We start from the raw sequence: 20,074 nt of genomic DNA, 5'->3' as shown, positions 1-20,074 counted from the left end.
TCTTATAAATCATAAGTTGACAATCATAATATAAAAAATCAGGAAGGCGCCAAAATAGAATACAACATTTTAGTTTAATCGGCTAGATGAAACTGTAGCAAGTTTGCTGTTGTAAAATTCAGTTGCAAGATTTAACCCACATACAAATTGTGAAACTAAATAAAAACTTGTAAAAAGAACAAGTATTAGTTGAAATATAAATAACTGCTATTAATCTAGGTTAGTCAAAATGAATTATTATATTTAGTAATTAGCGTTATTTTAGGGTGAACATGGTTAGTTTTCGGCAGTGTTAATAATGCTCGATAGCACGCTGCCCGATTGAAGGGTAAATCAAACAGTTGTCAAACTTTTTTAGCGTTTTTAATTACCCACCCATTGATTACGACTGTTAAAAATATTTTTTTAAGCTTTGAAAATTCCTAATATAAAATATTTAGCCTACTGATACTATGTAAAAAGTTAACGTTTAATACAAACTTCTTTAAAAACACAATTAATTCTACAACTTAAATTTTGCAGATCAAACTACTTATGAAAGATTTTATTAAATAAAAAAAAAACGATACATCCATGGTACCTAAATATTAATTAAGGCGATTTGACATAACGTGTAAAATGGCCGATGATTGCAAGCAATGTAATAATAACAAATAAAAAATCTTAAAATTATTTTATCTTTACTAATCAATGTTTTAATTACCTCTCGGAAGAATAAGCATAGTCCTGATCAGCACCTAATCCAGAATCAGTGTGTTCGTGCGACACTCTTGCACTTCCTGATATTAATTCACCACTTGAACTATTGCTATTGCTATTGGTAACTGGACTGTACGGGTTGTTGTTGTGTGAAACTGGCGTAACAGTGCTTTTATACCCGTTATTCGTTAAGAAATCATCCCCAGATCGTCCGACGGGTTCGTCGAATGTTGGGTAAACACGCCTAAAAGACGGTTCAATATTATTAATTATACAAACTACGCTTCAATTAATATTGTTACAGATATAACCTAAGTAAACGTAATAACATATTTGATTAAATAATAAAAAACGTAAAGTGACTCGATATGATTCGTATTCTTTTCTATTAGATAATGTAACACAAACGTACTTCTAACTCTGGTAGTTAATAAAATTGCAAATGAACTTAAATGTGAGCACTGCGCGTAAATTATACACATAATATTTTAATAAGCAAAATTTTAATTATCCTCATCATACCTCCCATGTTTCTCATTGCTCGTTCTGTGTGTACTGAGAGTGCTTGAGCTCGATCTGAGAGATCCTTGATTGTGGTTGTCATGGTCACTTTTGTGAGACGAAGAGCTCTTCTCTCGTCTCGCAAGTGATCCGTGTTCAGTCCTACGTTATAATAAGATTTGAATAAGATTTTTACATCATGGCGCAAGTCGTCAATTTGATAGAACAAAAAATAAATATTCTATTTAATTCTCGCTGAAACCAAGTTGTTATTTTGAAAAAATGAAAAATTGTTTAATCAAATAACAAAAATCTTACTGTTTGTGTTTCGATGTCGTTCGTAGTTTAGTGTGCCGTGCGTGGCTTGTTTGTACGACGGTGTACGGTATTTCTTTGAGCTGTGCCTCAGTCATTCCTGTAGTATCGACTAGAGAGAATTCGAGGTGTTGCTTCAGTTCATTAGGTAGCCACTTCTTTTCGTTCGGTGAACGAGACCGTGATCTAGTAAAAATGTTTTAATTAAAGCATAACTACTTAAAAAAACAACAAATAATACCAATATTTAACACATTTTAATTGAAATTTATTGCAATATTTGTGCCGAACCGACAAAAAAACAAAAAAAGTAAACGGATAAAAAAGCGAGTAATTAATTATAGCATTGTCATCCAGTTCTGAGCTTCGTTTAAAGTTTCGTCTTTAACGAATCGGGAATTAATTTTAAATCGATTGCATAACTTTTATCGTATAGATAAACAAGCAGGCATATTAGAAAGCTTTGCTTATAAAGACAGATTATTATAATATTAATTAAATAATGACAAAAGTACTAACAACATATTTATGACATTAAAATGAACTCTATAGTGTTCGTTTCAAATATTGCTATCCTTTTAATTTACCTATGCTTCTTATGTCTTCGCGGTCTATGAGACGATCGATGCGTACCAGTCTCTGGTTCCATTTGGGACCGACGAACATTTGCTACCTGTATTTAAAAATATATGTGTTGAGAGAGTAAAATAAAGTTAACGGCAAAGGGTAAAGTGCACTTCTATTTAAACATTGTATTTATTTTCCTCGATAGAGCCACTCACTTGAACGCTACCGCCGGCCGTTGTTTGTCTTAATACCTCCTTCCATTGGGACTCGGAATCGACCAGCTCATATTCCCTGAAATATTGTAGCCATTATAAGGAGAACTTTGAAGAGAAATTCAACTAATATTTTTCCAATTGAATGTGATTTTTTTCATTTCATGACAATTCATTATTTAATTGCGATTCGTGTATATTGTTTTACAATACATTACAATATACATATAATATTTTTTCGAAAATGATTTGCTCGAAATATTTTTAAACAATAAAACATATGACACCATATATACGTTGTGATATGTTTTACTCTATCGCAACAATAATCCATCAATCATCTATACACTCAGCACATACAGGAAAATAGATCGTATCACATGCTTGATGCAATTATTCTTGGGAATTATTTTAAAAATCATTTTGTATAATTTTTATTTTTTAATTAATTAATGGATAAGCCAAGGTGACTTTTGTATAGAAACCGTTACATCAGGCTTATTCATAAAATACGACTGTGATGGCAAACTTTTCGATATAAAATTTTGAAGTCTGCGATTTCCTCATACAAAGTTTTATTGTATCTGTTGTAGTTTTGCCAGAGTTTGCTACGAAAATGCTTGGAATCTTTCTCCTACTGCGTTATAGGATATCTTATAAAATATGGACCACATAATCGAACTGTGTAATATCTACAGTTATTTGGGTACTTAGGTTATCACAACGAGTATATATATATATACGTTTCTAAAGCTATTAGGATGGGTTATTTAGAATAAAACGTGACGTCACCTGTAGGTACCGTTAGCAATATGTTAAAGTTATTTATTTTTCTGTTATCATTTTTAATTCGTTTCGACCAAAATGAGTACTGAAGTTATACGTGTTCAAAAATGCTAGAGTAAACTGAAGTGTTGTTTGAAAGAGATCTGTGCTATGAGTAGAATAGAAGAATAATATAAATAATCTCACTGTGTGATTTATTAAAAGAACTCTAAACTATATATTTTTATATATTTATCTTCATATATAAATATACATACATATTGTTTTTCTGACACTACACATCCCTTCCGAATTATGCAATTTGACAAGGTCCCTTCCTAATAGCATTTATATGAATCACATGTGATGATAACGTAAACGGGAATAGTAATGAATTTTATATGAAATGTCTATAATTAATAAAATAAATAAAAACTGACTTATTGTCAGGTTGGGATTCGTCTCTCTCTGAGCCCGACTCATGCTTGTGTCTTGAACGATGTCGGCGGTGTCGACGCCCAGAGCGACCTGACCCGCGGGACAGCTCGCTTTCGGCATCGGATTGTTGTCTTCGAGACCGGTGCCTGTGTCTAACGTTACACGTTGTTTGTGAAAAAACGTAACTCATAAACTTACTTAAATACGATCTCTGCATATTTTAATTTTAAATTTAAACAAAAATTAATATCTGATTATAGTTCACAAAACAATAAATTTGTTTGTGTATAAATTAAAATAAATCAATTTTATAGAATACTTTTCATTTAAAATGCATGAATTTAATGATTATGTTTATTATGTTTGCTTACTTTCGATTTGATCTTGAATCATTTGAACTCTGGGAGTCTACGGATGCCGACCGATGTCGAGGCACTGGCGGCGGCCTATTTGCTGTTGGTGATGCAGAATAGAGTCCGCGCCTAGTAGGTGCTGACCGCGTCGATCTTGGCGATCCTCCAGGACCACTAGTTGCCACGATAGGAGCAACTTCACCGCTTAATCTAACACGAAAAATATAAAGAGAGCTGTATATTTATCTATAAATATAACGTTCTTTCACTAGGACCTAGAATTATTATCAGGATCGATAACTGACCTAGGATTAAAAATAAAAAGTAACAGTCTGAAAAAGAAATGCTGGACTAGACTTCCTCTAGTTTTAAGAAGGTTTTGAGCATTCCACCACGCTGATCTATGGTTGGCTATGATATAGATCGAGTACACACGGCAGAATTGAGCACATGTAGATTGATTGGTACTTGCCCGGGAAAACCGCAACCTTCGGTTAAGATTCACGTGCACTTACTTAAAATTGGAGCATCTCAGCTCACGTTTAAAAATATAAGGAGGCTATTTAATATTCGCCTGTATAAGGTGAAATGCGCATTAAACAATTTAAAATATATTATAATAAGTTGTAACTTTTATTATCTATAACAAAATCGTCGTACAAGACTAAATCAGATTCTGATTTCCAAACTTAGCATAGGTACTTCTTTCGCGACGTAGACGCTCTCTAAGTAAGATTTTTTCTAAATTTTAATTTTAAAAAGGAAGTTGAAGAGCTAATTTTGTATGTATATCAATAAAACATTCGGCTAAAATCAGCTTCGTTCAAAAAGTTTCTGTGATCTTACTTAATAAAAACGAGGAACCACAGAATAATCCCCGAGGGAGCGAAGAAATACAAGCATTACGAAAAATAAAAGCATACTTACGAATTAGGCCGGTGAACTGAGGTAGGTTGTTTCATTTCAGGACAGTCTTTTATTCTCAAGTCTTCTAACTTTGGTACTGTAATAAAAGAACAGCGTAAGAGTATGTTTTAAAAAAGGTCGCACTAAGATTATTAAAAATATAAACATTTTAGCAATTATTCTATTATCTGTGAAAGACACATACTTTTTATAGATTATTCGTCTAAGCAGATCAACATTATTTTTTTTCACATGAAAAATAAAGTATTTAATCGCTTTAATTTATCATAAACGCACAATATATTTAATAAAAAAACCTCATAAACACCTATTAAAAACGTTAATGAAAAATTGCAAATCACACAATCTACCATTTAAAATAATAGCATTTTATAACATGTATCAATTAAGTTGGAGTATATATAACAAAATACCATCGTGAAGTGAGGAATATGAATTTTGTGGTCGAGCAATACGTCTCGAGGGTGTTCGTGTAAACGTGGGCGGAGGGCGCGGCCTCGAACCTCGGCCACTGTTGAAAAAATTTATTATTTTAAATAGCTATTTTTAGAAATCTCTGTACTTTACACGTGTCAAATTAAAAAAAAATAAGGATGGTACCTATTTCGAAGTCTTGAACCTATAGCAAAGATGTCCGCAGATGCAGGAGATGTTTGTTGTAATCTAAAGAATGTGTGATGATCAGAACAGCAGCGCCATAAATGACGGCACGCAGACCTGGTGGGCGATTCAAAACCGTAAGTAGATGTGTCATTCTGAAACAAACATTAGGGATTAACCACAAAACTGAAAATCCCTGGCTCCTTAACTTTATTCTAAGTTTCAAACTTACCGTCTTGTAAGGCTTTCACTAATTAAAGTTACATTTCGTTGTTCATTAAAATCCAATTGTGGGAAATTACTTAAACCCTTTGAAGTATTAATGTCTGCTAAAGTGTGTGTATTAATATAATATTATTAAATAAATTTTTGATATATTTATAAAATTTATATTTATTTTAATTAACTTTAAAAAGCGAATGAAATTCTAAACGTGATATTGAAAGTAACTTTTTGTCTCCACCAACTTTTCGCGTGTACGTAATAAGAAAAGCAATTTTCCGGAGTTTCCTTTGATCAACGTTCATTTTGCAAGGAGAACGTATTTTAAGGCAATTTCGAAACCCTCCCTATTTTTTAAGACACTTCAAAGGCGCAGAAGTAAGTCGGTATCTCCGGGTCTGCGAGCGGTTAGCACGTGTTATCAGCAATTCGTCCAGAACGCGGTAAATACTCCGCTCAGTTCAACGCGACTTATCTAAAATTGCCTGCCTGCGAATGTCTTTTAAGAAAGCAACGTAAGATGGACTCCATTCCACACAACTATTCAAAGTTGCTCTTATCATTTGAAACCAATCTGTTTCGAGAATGAGGTCATACGTCTTGTCTTTTCGTATTTTTGTCATTACAGCGTAGAAATATATAAAAAATACTTTATATAAAAAATACTTACATTTTTATCAGCTACGCGAATCATAAAATATCGTCCCTTATAATATAGCTTTGAGACACGCGGCCAATAATAGGTAGCGACAGTATGTTTTCCACGTAAAAGCAACAGGCCACTTGGCGCTAGTCCCAAGAAATATTCTACGCTGTCTTCGCCCTGAATTAAACAAATTGGCGTTGTTATTTTACCAAGTAAAGAAGTGTTGACAAAAAAAAAGTTATAAAAAATATAATTTACCAAAACAGGATGTAGATCTACACCGTACATATCGAGCCATTTGACTTTATCTAAATAACTGAGTTCCGCTTGGGCTGGTGATATACCTCTGTAACATTTATAAAACACTTAAGACATTAGAACACAAAGAAATCTTTTTAACGTTTATTAAGTTAATTGTTTTTCTTATTTAATATTCTGGTAATTATCATAGAAGGCTAACTGTGAATAATCTCGACGGCCCAGGCAACGGCTCACTTCCAGTTAAGAAGGGAGGTACACATAATTTGCATGTAATTGAGGCTTTGTGACGTGCCAACGGCGAGGACCGCAGACTGCATCTTTGCATAGTTAAAAATTCATTCAATTACGCGAAAAAAGTTAGATTTCCGGGGCAGTTGGTTGTTTTATGTTACTGCTTTTTAATTTTATAAAACACAACAAATCATTCTCCTTCAATCGTTTTTCCTTTCGATATTATAAATCGAAATTTCCATGAAGATATTTTACTAATACTTGTATTAGACTTACGTAAGTGTTCGGTGAATTTCTGCGGCTCTTGCTTCTAACTCGGGTGATTGATGAGCTAGAAGTCTGAACTCTGATACGTAGCCCGGCAAGTGTCTCCGATGATCATAGTCGCCCAACTCCGCTATTGTAAATATTTAAAACTTTTAAGCACAGCATTATATAAATATTGTGAAATTAAAATTATTTTTAATTCTCATTTTACAAGATTATATTAAATGAAAATTACCACTGGTTCGGAATGTTGATTTTAACCAATTCAATAATATATAAAAAAAATATATAAATACATATATACTACGCATATAACATTCATGATTTAGTAAAATATATTACACAAATTTAAATCAATGAGCAAATTCAAAACAACTATTGTTTCTTGGGAGGTGAAACATATATCATATTTAGCAAACCAATTGTAATGCCGACCTCGTTTTTGACAAATCGTAATTAATTTAGTTAAAGCGGGTGAAACGTGTCCTAAATAAATACGCAGAATGATGTGTAAACACAAGTGGTAATAAGGAAGTTAATGGGTAAACAAAACCCGTCATTGTACATAAACATATTTAAGTTTATTCAGTATGATTGTTAGATTTCATTACTATATCAGGGTAAATAGAACACTGGGCTAATTATCGAAGAAAACTTAGCAAAGAGAAAAGAAAATATACTACCATGTTTGGAAAAGAAAAAACTAAGTGTAGCGAACGAAGCTGACACTCATTTCCCGTCGTATGTCATTTTTTTTGTCCTCGGAAATGGCAACATCTGGTAAACTCGTAGAAAACACAGATATAATACGAGAGATCTTACATTAATATTTTTTTATTATTCGCTATAATAAATTCTTCAAATGATAGTGTGAGTGATGTAAGATTATTTTTATAAGCAAATATACTTAATATATACTATTTTATTTAAATTTAATAGACATATGTATTAATATTTCGTAAAGATATTATCACTTATCATTGTACTTCAGTGCTCGTTGTGTTGGACGACGATAAATTTAAAACGACTATATTTAAACACTTGTACTGTTACGGGCACTTTAAAACAGAACAATACGAAACGGGATTCGAATAACAATATGAATTCACCTTACATTCGGAATAAGCGGTCCATTTACGTAACAATTTTTTAAAGTTGAATAATGAATATATGAACGCATTAAAATTTAGTGTTCATATTATTTAGAATATCAAAGTGGTTGGTTTTCATCATTTCCATTATACAGTGAGTAATTTGAATTCTGCTTTCCGTCACTATTTGAGTGTAAACGATGTGTGGACAGGCTCACAGATCATGATGCATGGAAGCGTGAATCGAGCACTCTCGGAGATGTTGACATACGGTAACTTAGCTAACAAATATTGTATTTATGTGGGGTAAAACGTTAGATCTTATTATTTATTTATATTCAAGATACCACTTTGAAGCCGTTTATTTCGATTACTTCGAGGAAATTATAACGAAATAAGTAACATTAAACTGAAAAAATCTTAGACTGATGATTTTGTCGTAATAAAAATATTGCGCTTTATGGTATTTAGGTTTAATATAAAAATCGACCGTATCACACTACACGCATTCGGAGCAATCCATTAAATTAAAGCATTAAATTTTACACCTAAAAAGAAACATCTAAAAAAGTAATTAGCTTTACGTCAAATCAAAAACTTTTTTATGTGGATGGATGCTAATAATTTGATAAAATATTTCTATATAAAAATAAATCTTATACGTTTGCGATAAAATGGCTCTAAGCATCCTTAAGGAATGTTCTCTTGTATCTACATTTATTACGTGAACTTCATGTATACAGAATAGAATTGTTTCTGAAGAGCATTCTTACCTTGCAAATATATAGTCTTATTCAACTAAGCGCCCGGACGATAGCCCATCCTGTTGATTAATGTAAGGAGTTCCTCAGGCCAACTAACTTGTTGCCAACGACGGACCATTGTCTACATTCACGATACTTCCAAACAGAAAACGACTTTACCGAGAGCCGTCTAAAATAGATAGCCTCGAGCAGTGACAAATAGTATATCGCTGTTCACTCTTTCGAACAACTTTTTTCGACTTAAAGTTTTTTAAGATAAAACATTTTTCAGTCTCAGTAAAGCGATAAATTTACTTTTTTTTAAATTGTATCATATTAAGAATGCTAAGATTTTGTTTTTGTTTATTTTTTGTTTTAATATATATATTATAGATATTTTCGCAAAAGTTTTTTTTTTGTTTCAAAAACCAATGATTTAAATTGATTTAAATTGTTTTAAGACCAAAATATATTACGTCATACATCCTCTCGCCTAAGTCAATACAGGAACGTATTATTACAAATATCGTGAACGGGAATCCCAACGAATAAAGACATGATATTGTTCTACATACATCATCATTTTCCAGTCATAGTTTTCCTTAATAATTAAATATTTACGAAGGGTATTGAATATCCTTATGAGTTTCATTTGTGTGACGGTGTGTGTGGTAATTTCGTACGGCAGGTCTACTCGTTTCGCCGTTAATATGTGTCCCCCGGGCCTCAGGGGCCGATGTAGACGAGATTAGATGCAAACGATGCTTTGCCGCTGATGGCTAATTTACCTCTTGAATAACGCATTGATATTATACCTCACCCTCATATCTCTGGGTTTTGTAAAATTTCACCCAAGTAGGACACGTTTTTGTACCTTACAATATTAACTATAATGAACAAATAGCTCTCGGGTCTTATTCACTTACTAAAATTCGTTACTGAATAGGGATTAAATATAACCAATTTAAAACAAAAAAGTAGCAAAACATAAACTACACACATAGCCTTTGTTTTTAAATTACCCTCTTGTATCATAACAAACACGAATTTGTTTAAAATAATACGAAAAACAGAGATAATTTTCGTTTCGCCCGACGATATTACTTATACTAATTAATTATACAGAAAGACACATAATTAATATATAAATATTGATGCAAGAAGTAGATTGGAGTGGTAATTAACTGACGACGTGGATCTTCAAAGGTAAGGAAGACGTTAATTTCCTCTACGAGCAAAAAACAAAAATAGACAAACATGGCACAAGATATAACAAAATTAAATATACAATTTTGAAAACATGTACATCATAAAACACTTTAATAAGACATGGTACTTAAATGAACAAATTTTACATATTATAATATTTTATAGAAATATTATGTTTCATATTGGGTCCTGAGGATTGTTTTCTGTTTTTTTTTTGCTATATGTATATATATAGTATTATATATATTAAAAACATAGTAACATGTTTTGTGCTGAATAGGTTTCAAATTAGTTTAAACAGTCTCGTATTTTTTGCAGTTATCAGCCCGAGTAAATAGCTTAACAATAGCTGCCGCGGTTTGCTCTGGCGGAATTGAACCAGACTCTATAGTCCATTGGATAATACAGCCAATTGAATGAATTGAAAAAAGACATATACTATACAGTATTGATTTCTAAATACATACTCATGTGCGTCTATACAATCACTGTATGTGGCAAATGTTAGTAATTTCATTATTGCGATAGTAGTTGTTTTCGTGTTTAAAAAACTAAGACCGGTCTTGACTTTGAAGTTTGATATTCCCTCGTCTTTATAAATAAATAATAAAACTAGCTCTGTCAACACAGCACACAAATATTATCATAAATAATTTCGTAGAGATTTCGTCGCTGTTCGTTAATTCAATTTATTTTGTTGTATAATAATCGATATAATGTAGTTATTTAATTATGGAATATTTCTAGACAAGAAAATGTACACTACGATACCTAAAGATTGACTAAAAAGGAATTAATCTGATTGATATGAAACTTTCATATTATGTTAGTGTTTCTAGGTTCAAGACTGACGTCGACTATATTGTACGTTTGTACGTTTATAACTTGCGTATTCCTTGAGATATAGCTTATTTTGTCATAATAGTAAATAGAGTGAATTTTTCAGCCCGGGAGGCTTACAAGTAAACGTGCCGTTTGCCATAACAGCTACACGAACACTTTGTATAAGAGATTTGCAAATCTCTACATGTTACACGGAAGTGTTCCCAATATCATTTATTTATCATTATTCATAAACAAGTAAGAAGTTTTAAATAACTGACATCATATACCATAATTTATTTCGATTCAATTGTAATTGTAGTAATCTTTTCTAGAAATAAATATAATATTAATTTTTGTAAATAAAATTGACCAACAGTATAATTATATACAATTACTATATTTTAAACTATCTTATAGTAATATATATTTTACAGTGATATTATGTAACAATTATTTTATAGATCTTTGCATGCTAGCTGCAAACATCTAACTAGATCGTGTATCTTAATTCTCAAATTTTGAGTATTTGGATGAGATGGCTATATTGTATGATACAAGAATTGTTCTCATAGCTAATTAGCAATAATAACAATTCTTGTATCATACAATTAACATGAGTTCTAAGGAAAAGTCCTTTACTATTTTATGTGATTTTTAATAAATTATAGTAGTATCTAAATTTATCTATTAAATTAGACGACGTGCATAAAACTATTAGCAGAAAATACAGCAAGTTTCGGAGAAGGTTTCAGTAAATTTTAATATTATACGCTACGCAGTTCTATCTACCTTAAATTAAGACTATTCACGTACCACCGATGATATTCATGTTCTTACAATCAATTATTTAAAAGGTTATTATTAAAACTTACAGATACACAAACAAACAAACCGTTTCGCTTTAATAATATGATATATTTTCTTTTATACGCTTGTTAGATAGGTTGGACATTTTAATATCAGGGCAACTGGTCATTTGGAAGTAGTGCCTCTGGCGGTGAGTCAACGTCCTCGCACTCAGCCGGAGGCACCACAATTTCATTCGTTATTCCGTTGCGTGCACGGCACAATTATGACACGGAATGTTGAACAGATTGTTACACTATTTTGTTTTTATTTGTAAGATACAGAGAACTTAGCAACGCAATGGTTCTCTGTGGAGAACTTAACTTGATCATTACCATTTATTTATCTTCTCATTGTTTTAACCATCACATCGCTCGCAAAGGTTATGCCGGTAAGTATCATACGTATATGAAGAACAAGGAAGATGAAATTATCTCCAAAATAATATAATATTAAAATATAATAACTTATACGTTGTCGTTGTCACTGTCATATATCTGTGTAAATATGTTGTATAGGTTGTGAGAGTTAAAATTGTATATATAATGATGAAATTTCTCCACAGGAAAACGAGACCGATTCGTATAATATACAAAGAATATTAAGAAAATGTGTATATGATAATTCGTTTCTAGTTCTATGCGCACAAAACACAAGAAAAAAGAAACAACATAGTCCATAAGAAAAGCGTTACAAACGGTTGTACAATAAATAATAAAAATAAGTATAGAACATATAACAAACACAACACACCGACACATAACACATATTCATCTGATATTTAAAAATGATACATCTAAATTTTAAAGAGACTGTACAACCATAACTACGTCGAATAAATATTTCAAACTAGTTCAAAGTCACAAAGTAAGAACATTTTATGGCGGTACCGAACTGAAGAACCACAAAATTAAAGTTGTGGAATCAAGCACAGTGCGGCCGACCAAACCGCTTTTCCGTTTGGTTCTACAAACACCCAAACAGGAAAAATATTCCAAGTTTATAAACTGCTACCGAAACAAACTCGACATTCAAAAATTGTAACTTTAAATAAATTTTCAGGTAAAAATGTTAACTATTTCATTGTTTGTTTGTTGCATTAATATAAGTGCACACTTAGCGATGAAAGCGATTGCCCGATCTATTAGCTAAAACGCATCACTGGCCGGTCTAGGCATGATAGCCATGACCAAATTGGCTAATAACCTAACGCCATTCAGAGCTTATCTGGTTATAACAATAGAGCCCTAACTGTTTATCGTACCTCAAACATAACGATTACTTTTATGTGAAACCAAACGCTACCTAGTTCTTTTATTCTATTCTAAAAAATGGCAAGATTTTATTATATTATCATAAAAACATTTTAATTAGAGTAAAATCTGTTTATAATATGATCAAAACTTTTTTTAAATACCGCTCATACGTTTTATTTAATATTAATATATTATGTCCTTTGTTTTTTAAATTTTATTTTAAAAATTTAAAGCGTAATTTTTTAAGTATGTAGTGCGTGGTAAAATTCTGTTTATCTATTATGTTTTACGTTAAAAGGTAAGTAAAAAATAATGAACCTTAACCTTTGTAACTTTGTAACTGTGTTTATGATAGTGTTAACAAACTTGGAAAATGTACTCATATTTATAATTTGTACGAATCTCACGGGCTAAGGAGTCTCAGGAGATGTCGCTCCAATTCGTACAAGTGCAAGCTCACTAAAGCGCTGGGCAAATTGAAGATGTACTTTAAATTCATGTCCTCACACGCTCTTAAAATTCTATGTAATAAGACATAAATAATCTTAATATATAAGTAAAATGCCATATTAATAACAAACTAAAATATATAACATATTTATATAGGTACTTTGAATCGTCCCAAGACTAAAACGAATGTAGAATTACCAACGGTTCGAAATATAGACTTCAACTTACAATGAAATGTTTATGAATATTTATATATCTTTAATAAAATACAAAAGATGAATTTATCAGGAAGTCATCAGAAAATTATTTAAAAAAATAAAGTAATAATAGTAAAACTTACATTGTAACACGTAGGCGGCAAGCTCGGCAGCAAGGTCAAAGTTAACCGGTAGCCGACCACGCAAGACGTCTTGTTTTAACTGTAGAAATAACTGGTACCTAGACAAATTAAAAATCATGTTAATACTAATCAATGTGAATTATTCCTTTAATTTAACAATATTTCACTCCGATAATTTCTTTCCATATTTCCTGTCGTGAAATGTTACTTCATAATTTACAATACCCCGCGATTTTATTTTTAAATTTTTACCAAAACGATAAAGTATTGTGGGATGAGTAAAAGCGTTAGGGGAGCATAGCCCTTAAAAGGAAATTAAATATTAAAAGAGCATCATAACAAAGATTTTAAAAGATATAACGAATATTAAAATGTGGCGCTCTACCTAAAGGGAAGACCGTTCGATGTAAGAAACAGCGAGCGACGTGGGGGGTCGTGTCAACATCGTAATAACGAAATTTTAATAAAATATTCTGGTATTTCTTTCTACTAGCTATGATGTCGTAGGGTGAGTAAACTTCTTAAACATTCTCCTTGAACAATTTCAATTATCACCGTTGATTTAATCTCAAACGAAATATTCTTGTCACATAACAAGATATTATGAAAAGTAATTTTAGTCTAACAACATTTTTAAGATCGAGTTGCTACCTAATTTATGTAGTAAGACGAAAGTGCATCTAATTATTTTTAATGAAAGCAACTGCGACTCTTTTTCTTCACACAAAGCTATACTTTAAGTACTGTAATGCTATTGCCGTGGTGCATTCATTCACACCATAGCCAGGCCTGTTTACAGCCTCGTCAGGTTAACTGTGAGTGTGCTAGTCCTTCTTTGTTCACCCACTCTTAAATTTACTTTTAAGGGCATCAAATTTGAACACTTTAATAACATTTTATAATTTATTGTGATAAGATTATGTCTTGTACATATCTTTAGGTTAGCAAATTTAGTACAAAGGGCTATAATATAATTTATATAAACATAATTCAAATGATTGAATTTCTATTCCAGTGTTTAGGTTGAGAACTAGCAATTTTCGTAAGACATACTATACTACTTGTAGTATAATCTACCCGATATAGCTCGCCGAGAGTATTAAACAGCGTTTAATTAGTGTAAAACTTTGTCCACCTGCTATCTCAGTATATTTCCCTACTCAATAAATGTAAAGGAATAAAGACGTACAATTGTGTATCTACTTTAACAATGAAGTCTGTGACTTTAATAAGGATCTGTAACTTAAAAAATTGGCTTGATGCCGTCAAAAGGGGAAAATCCTTTGTGATAGAACAGGATTGTGTCCAAGTTTTGTGAGACATTTCCTCCACTAAAGAAGTCTGAGTCTCGAGGGTATATAATCTTATCTAACATTATTATTCTACGGCACTTTATTAGCTTTTAACTCCCAATTGATGTAATTAAACATAATTTATTCATACAAAAAGACGATTCAACTGCATTTAGAACGTTTATTTAATTTGCAGCGTTCGTAGATTTTTCAATATTGCATTGAAGCATGCCATTGTAAGTAGATAATGAAATGGAAACAGTTTGGGGACATCTCGATGCTGACACAACATGCGAATATGTAGGAGCTTGTGGCGCAGATGTTTTTTATTATTATCTTCATTCTCACATTCCTCTGTCTGAGACACTATTCTAGTATTGTCTTATACGATATATTATTCTCCCAATTTAATTCATTCAATCATTTTAATGCTTAGAAATTATTACTATCTTTAAAAATCATTTATCTTCCAAAGTAGTTTTCCAATATTTTATAAAACGTAATATAAGTATTAGTATTAATTTAAATTTTGATGCTTATACTAAATTCGAAATATGTCCACAGAATATTCTCGAAACGAGTTCTTTGACTAAAACCTCAGTATTATATATATATTTCGTATACGGTACGATAAATGCACTGCATTACCATATCTCAGTTGTAAATACGGCTATAATTTTATATATTATTACTTAATGTATACTGTTTAAAATTGAACGTGCAATTCATTAAAATATTTGTTGTATATCATTACACTGATGTTTTACAGATGACAGAATTTTAGCATGTTTAAACCAATTAACCAAATACCTAGGAATCATTTTTGGTCTGTGAACACTGATCTTAACGCGCGATCTTAACCAAAGTACTAAGTCTACTCTACTATACTGAGTTTTATTTGTGTTTTTAATCTTTTTTTTAATAACATCCGAATCAAACATTCAATTGTTTCTTTTTCATAACTGTTATATAAATATCAAAAAATATATCGAGCATTTTTAATAAAAATATCGTTATTTACAATTGGTAATTTTAATTTTTTCATTAAATATGAATTTACACAAATATTAAATATGTTTCGTCTCTCTCTATCATATACTTAATTAAGTACTGAATGACTGAATGATTAATGTACATGAAATGAATCAAAATTATTAGTAACGAGAACGTTGTGCCAGGCCTGAAGTCCAGAATATTTAAGTGTATTTGAGATTTTTTTGAAAGCAGTCTTTGTAACCCGTTTCACGGTTAAGCCGGGTAAATCCTAAAATTAACTATTTTACGCCAAAACTACTTTTTAATTTATTCGTAAATCTCAAATGCTTTAAAGACCTTAATCATTTCAATTCGAAATAAATGCGAATGAAAAGAACGAAACGAACGAATGAATGAAAAAGCGTTTTTGTGTTTAATAATTTTTGGGGGTTATTTATAATCCCTTTATTCTTATTTATTTTAAAAATCTGTGAACATTTGTTTTTATAATTTTCGAAAAAGAAGCTCTCATATTTTGTCCTTAGCCTCACAAGAATTTTGCCTGTGAAAGATCAAGATAAGTAAATGAAATGTGTATTTAATTTTTTGATATAAAACACCATTATTTTTTTTTCTTTTAAAATCAATTTTGTTCACAAACATACTTAAAGCGTCAAATTAAACCACATTCCATACATGTGATAATATCAATAAATAAATCTAATTATTAACTAAGGGTTTATAGGTACCTGGTTATTTCTTCCAATAATTTGCACGGATCTGATGCGTAAAACTTAACACCGAAGTAGAATGTGTGTGTATCAGAGCCGCGGAGTTGCCTTCGTAATCGTTTTCCAGCATCGAGCCAGTGCTATTAAAAAAAAATTAAAAAAATAATAATTATACATTCCATAATAAGATAATCATAAATAATGTATAAACACTCCCTAATAATATACCTCGAAAACACTAGGAAGGATATGAAAACCTTTAGTTCGAAAACCGCCGTACAATTATAGGGTCTGCTATGATCAATGAGTTCAAAATTAAAAATATTTATTCAGTGTCTCATTATCGCTTAACACAAAGGAGTATAGAAGACCTGGTGGAATACACTTAGTCGATTATGTACATTTTTTGAAGTATTACAACACAATACTTATTTATTTATCAGTTACATAAATAATGTTTTTTTTTATATGCTTTGCTATGAAGAGGAATTCTAAGTAACACAAATCGTGCCTTCCTCCAACCCTAATTTACACGAACGAAACAAGAATATTCACTCTCGTAATAAATCAGACGCGCACTTACCGTCTGGTTATCTTGATCCACGTAGCGCAGACCAAAGTAAGCCGTCTCTAGAAGATCTAGGTGCCTGAATACAACGTCTAGTAGAGCTTGGCCCGTACTGTTATCCTGCGAACAAGATACTTATGCTAATTTCTGAACTACTAACTAATTAAAATTAAAAAGATTAAAAGTTACATATAAAATTGAATTATTTTATACAATATCGTAATAAAATATGGCAAAATGTTTAATTAAATATAAAAAAAATTACGTTACGTTCTTTGTAATTTTTTGTAAGAATCGTGCACGAATAGGAAAGAACAACTTTATTTTAAAATGTGTGTTAATACTAATGTTTTACCAAAAATTGTCTTTATAGCAACCCCTTTCAAATTATGACCTACATTTTTATGCAGATAATGTAGTAACGGTAAACAATGATAAAATCAATGAGAATATCGAAAGAGTTTCAAAGTTAGAAAGTCATCGAAATGCAAACCGATCTCCCACGATACAAACATAACTATCTTCAATTAGCATTTCTTGGCGGCTTTCCACAATTAAGCTTATTTCCACGCAACTTGTAAGACCAGTAGTCAATGATGATGCTGGCAGTATAATGACGGGGAACGCATCCGAACTCTCACGCATTCAAGGGATATGCGTGCTTGTGCTTATCAATATGCCAATAATGTGATGTTTAAAAATTATCCTATTACGTTTTTTATTTTTATTCCCTAATATCATAAAACCATCGGTGTATTTTTTCTTTTTTTTTTAAATATTTAACACGATTTGATTGCCATGCGAAATATATATATCGAGCGCTTTAGATTTCAATTAAAATAATACTAATAATAGTAAATATTACTCGTAATCGTGTCTGTGTAATTTATGTAGCAATGAAACTGCAATTTTAATAAAGTACGTAAGCAATAAGATGTCATCAATCGTTTTCTTACAGTGCTTAACCACGATCCGTCGAGAAACTAAAACATTTCGTCCATAACGACGCAATGTAGCGTAAGAACTGCTTCAGTGAATTTCTATAAAATTCACTAATAGAAGGTAAAATAATTTTTCATATTTTTAGACGAAAACACATAAGTGTATTTTTTTAACCCATATATTATTACAAAATAAAGAAAGCTGAAATCCTAACGCACCAGTTATATAAGAACGAAGCAGACATAAACATAAATAAACATAATCAGCCTGTAAATTTCCCACTGCTGGGCTAAGGCCTCCTCTCCCGTTGAGGAGAAGGTATGGAGCATATTCCACCACGCTGCTCCAATGCGGGTTGGTGGAATACACATGTGGCAGAATTTCATTGAAATTAGACACATGCAGGTTTCCTCACGATGTTTTCCTTCACCGCCGAGCACGAGATGAATTATAAACAAATTAAGCACATGTAAATTCAGTGGTGCCTGCCTGGGTTTGAACCCGAAATCATCGATTAAGATGCACGCGTTCTAACCACTGGACCATCTCGGCTTGTCAAGCAGACACTATTAATATATTGAAATTGCGTTCAATATTCATTTCATTGCAATCATAACAATTTGACAAAACTAATTGCAATTATGCGGTCGTTCATGTGTTAAATATGATATATCGTCAACGCAACTATTTATTGTTAATTTATAATCATTCACAGACGAGCACTGAACACGGTTTCAATAACACAAACATTATAGACTATGCCGGTTTGTGGGAAAATGTGAAACGTTCGTCGAGTTGAATAATAAATGATTTAATAACAGAGTCAGTTTGCTTCCAACAGAGCATGTTCAGATCAAAAAACAACAAACGATTTGAAAATCTGGCGGCGATAGCAGTAGGTACCTACGCATGCACGCAATAGTAGCCGCGGGCCAGCCTCTCAGCCTGTATGAAACGACAAACAGTTCACCGATGGCAGTATTTAATTTTCAATCTTTTTGTGCCTTATTGCACGTTAATTAAGCCCTACGGCGAGAGTTCATTAATTTTAGTGTACAGCTACGTGCATTCGACTATAAAATATATTGTGTTTTTATAACAAATCTTAGTTTATTTTAGAATGACTATATTGTATTAAAATTTAACAGTCGTCTTAATTATAAGGTGAGAACTCTCTTACACCACTGAAGTCGTTTGATTGAATGTTAGAACTCGTTTAAGTATACATAAGGCCCATAACTTATTTACATTTTCATTGTAAAAAAATCTTTAATGAAGTATTGTTCAAACGAGCAACCTTTGTAGACGATTGTTCTCAGCTATAATATCAACGCGAGCAACAGGCAACAAAGACATCAATAATAAAGCAGAGACGAGGTACGAGAACGCGATGCATCTACGCAGTAGACCGTGAAATGCTGTCGACTCAATTTGCTGCTGCGACAATACTCTTTACAAATACTCACTCTCCGATCGTAAATTGCTGAGCAATTCTTTTACGTTTTATTTTTTTAATTTCATTTTTAAATGGGTCAAAAAAAAGGGAGGAACTTTAAACTTGGTATATCAATTTTAAATATTATATTAAAATACATTGATAAAATAGGGTTATTAGTCGACTGGATGATTAAAAATCATGTAATTAATATTCGTTGATTTTAATGCGGGAAAATAATGATTCATATGCATTTAATTAACATATATTCCATGTAATTTAATTGATGCAAAAGAGTACCTACTGAGTTTCTCGCTGATTTTTCTCTGTAAAATCTACATTCCAAATCGACGACGATTCAAGATAG

General features: G+C 31.5%; 1 protein-coding gene across 3 annotated transcripts in view; it reads right to left on the bottom strand.

Moving 5' to 3' along the window:
• The window catches only part of LOC113398955 (uncharacterized protein), a 35,866-nt gene that overhangs the window by 2,277 nt on the left and 13,515 nt on the right, over positions 1-20,074 (bottom strand). For all 3 annotated transcript variants that reach the window (XM_026637915.2, XM_026637916.2, XM_026637917.2), the window contains exons 3-18: positions 17,346-17,450; positions 16,781-16,902; positions 13,765-13,862; positions 7,014-7,134; positions 6,504-6,591; positions 6,270-6,422; positions 5,378-5,532; positions 5,191-5,288; positions 4,778-4,853; positions 3,869-4,060; positions 3,500-3,649; positions 2,298-2,373; positions 2,103-2,188; positions 1,519-1,701; positions 1,222-1,362; positions 704-943 (exon numbers count right to left, since the gene is read on the bottom strand). In XM_026637915.2, the coding sequence (XP_026493700.2) occupies positions 704-943; positions 1,222-1,362; positions 1,519-1,701; positions 2,103-2,188; positions 2,298-2,373; positions 3,500-3,649; positions 3,869-4,060; positions 4,778-4,853; positions 5,191-5,288; positions 5,378-5,532; positions 6,270-6,422; positions 6,504-6,591; positions 7,014-7,134; positions 13,765-13,862; positions 16,781-16,902; positions 17,346-17,450 (2,084 nt within the window). The remainder of the gene's footprint in view (positions 1-703; positions 944-1,221; positions 1,363-1,518; positions 1,702-2,102; positions 2,189-2,297; positions 2,374-3,499; positions 3,650-3,868; positions 4,061-4,777; positions 4,854-5,190; positions 5,289-5,377; positions 5,533-6,269; positions 6,423-6,503; positions 6,592-7,013; positions 7,135-13,764; positions 13,863-16,780; positions 16,903-17,345; positions 17,451-20,074) is intronic.

This window comes from Vanessa tameamea, chromosome 2, assembly GCF_037043105.1.
Source record: "Vanessa tameamea isolate UH-Manoa-2023 chromosome 2, ilVanTame1 primary haplotype, whole genome shotgun sequence".
Classification (NCBI taxonomy): domain Eukaryota; kingdom Metazoa; phylum Arthropoda; class Insecta; order Lepidoptera; family Nymphalidae; genus Vanessa; species Vanessa tameamea.
Note: the sequence above shows the minus strand (reverse complement) of the source record. Positions and strands in the feature narration are given on the sequence as shown.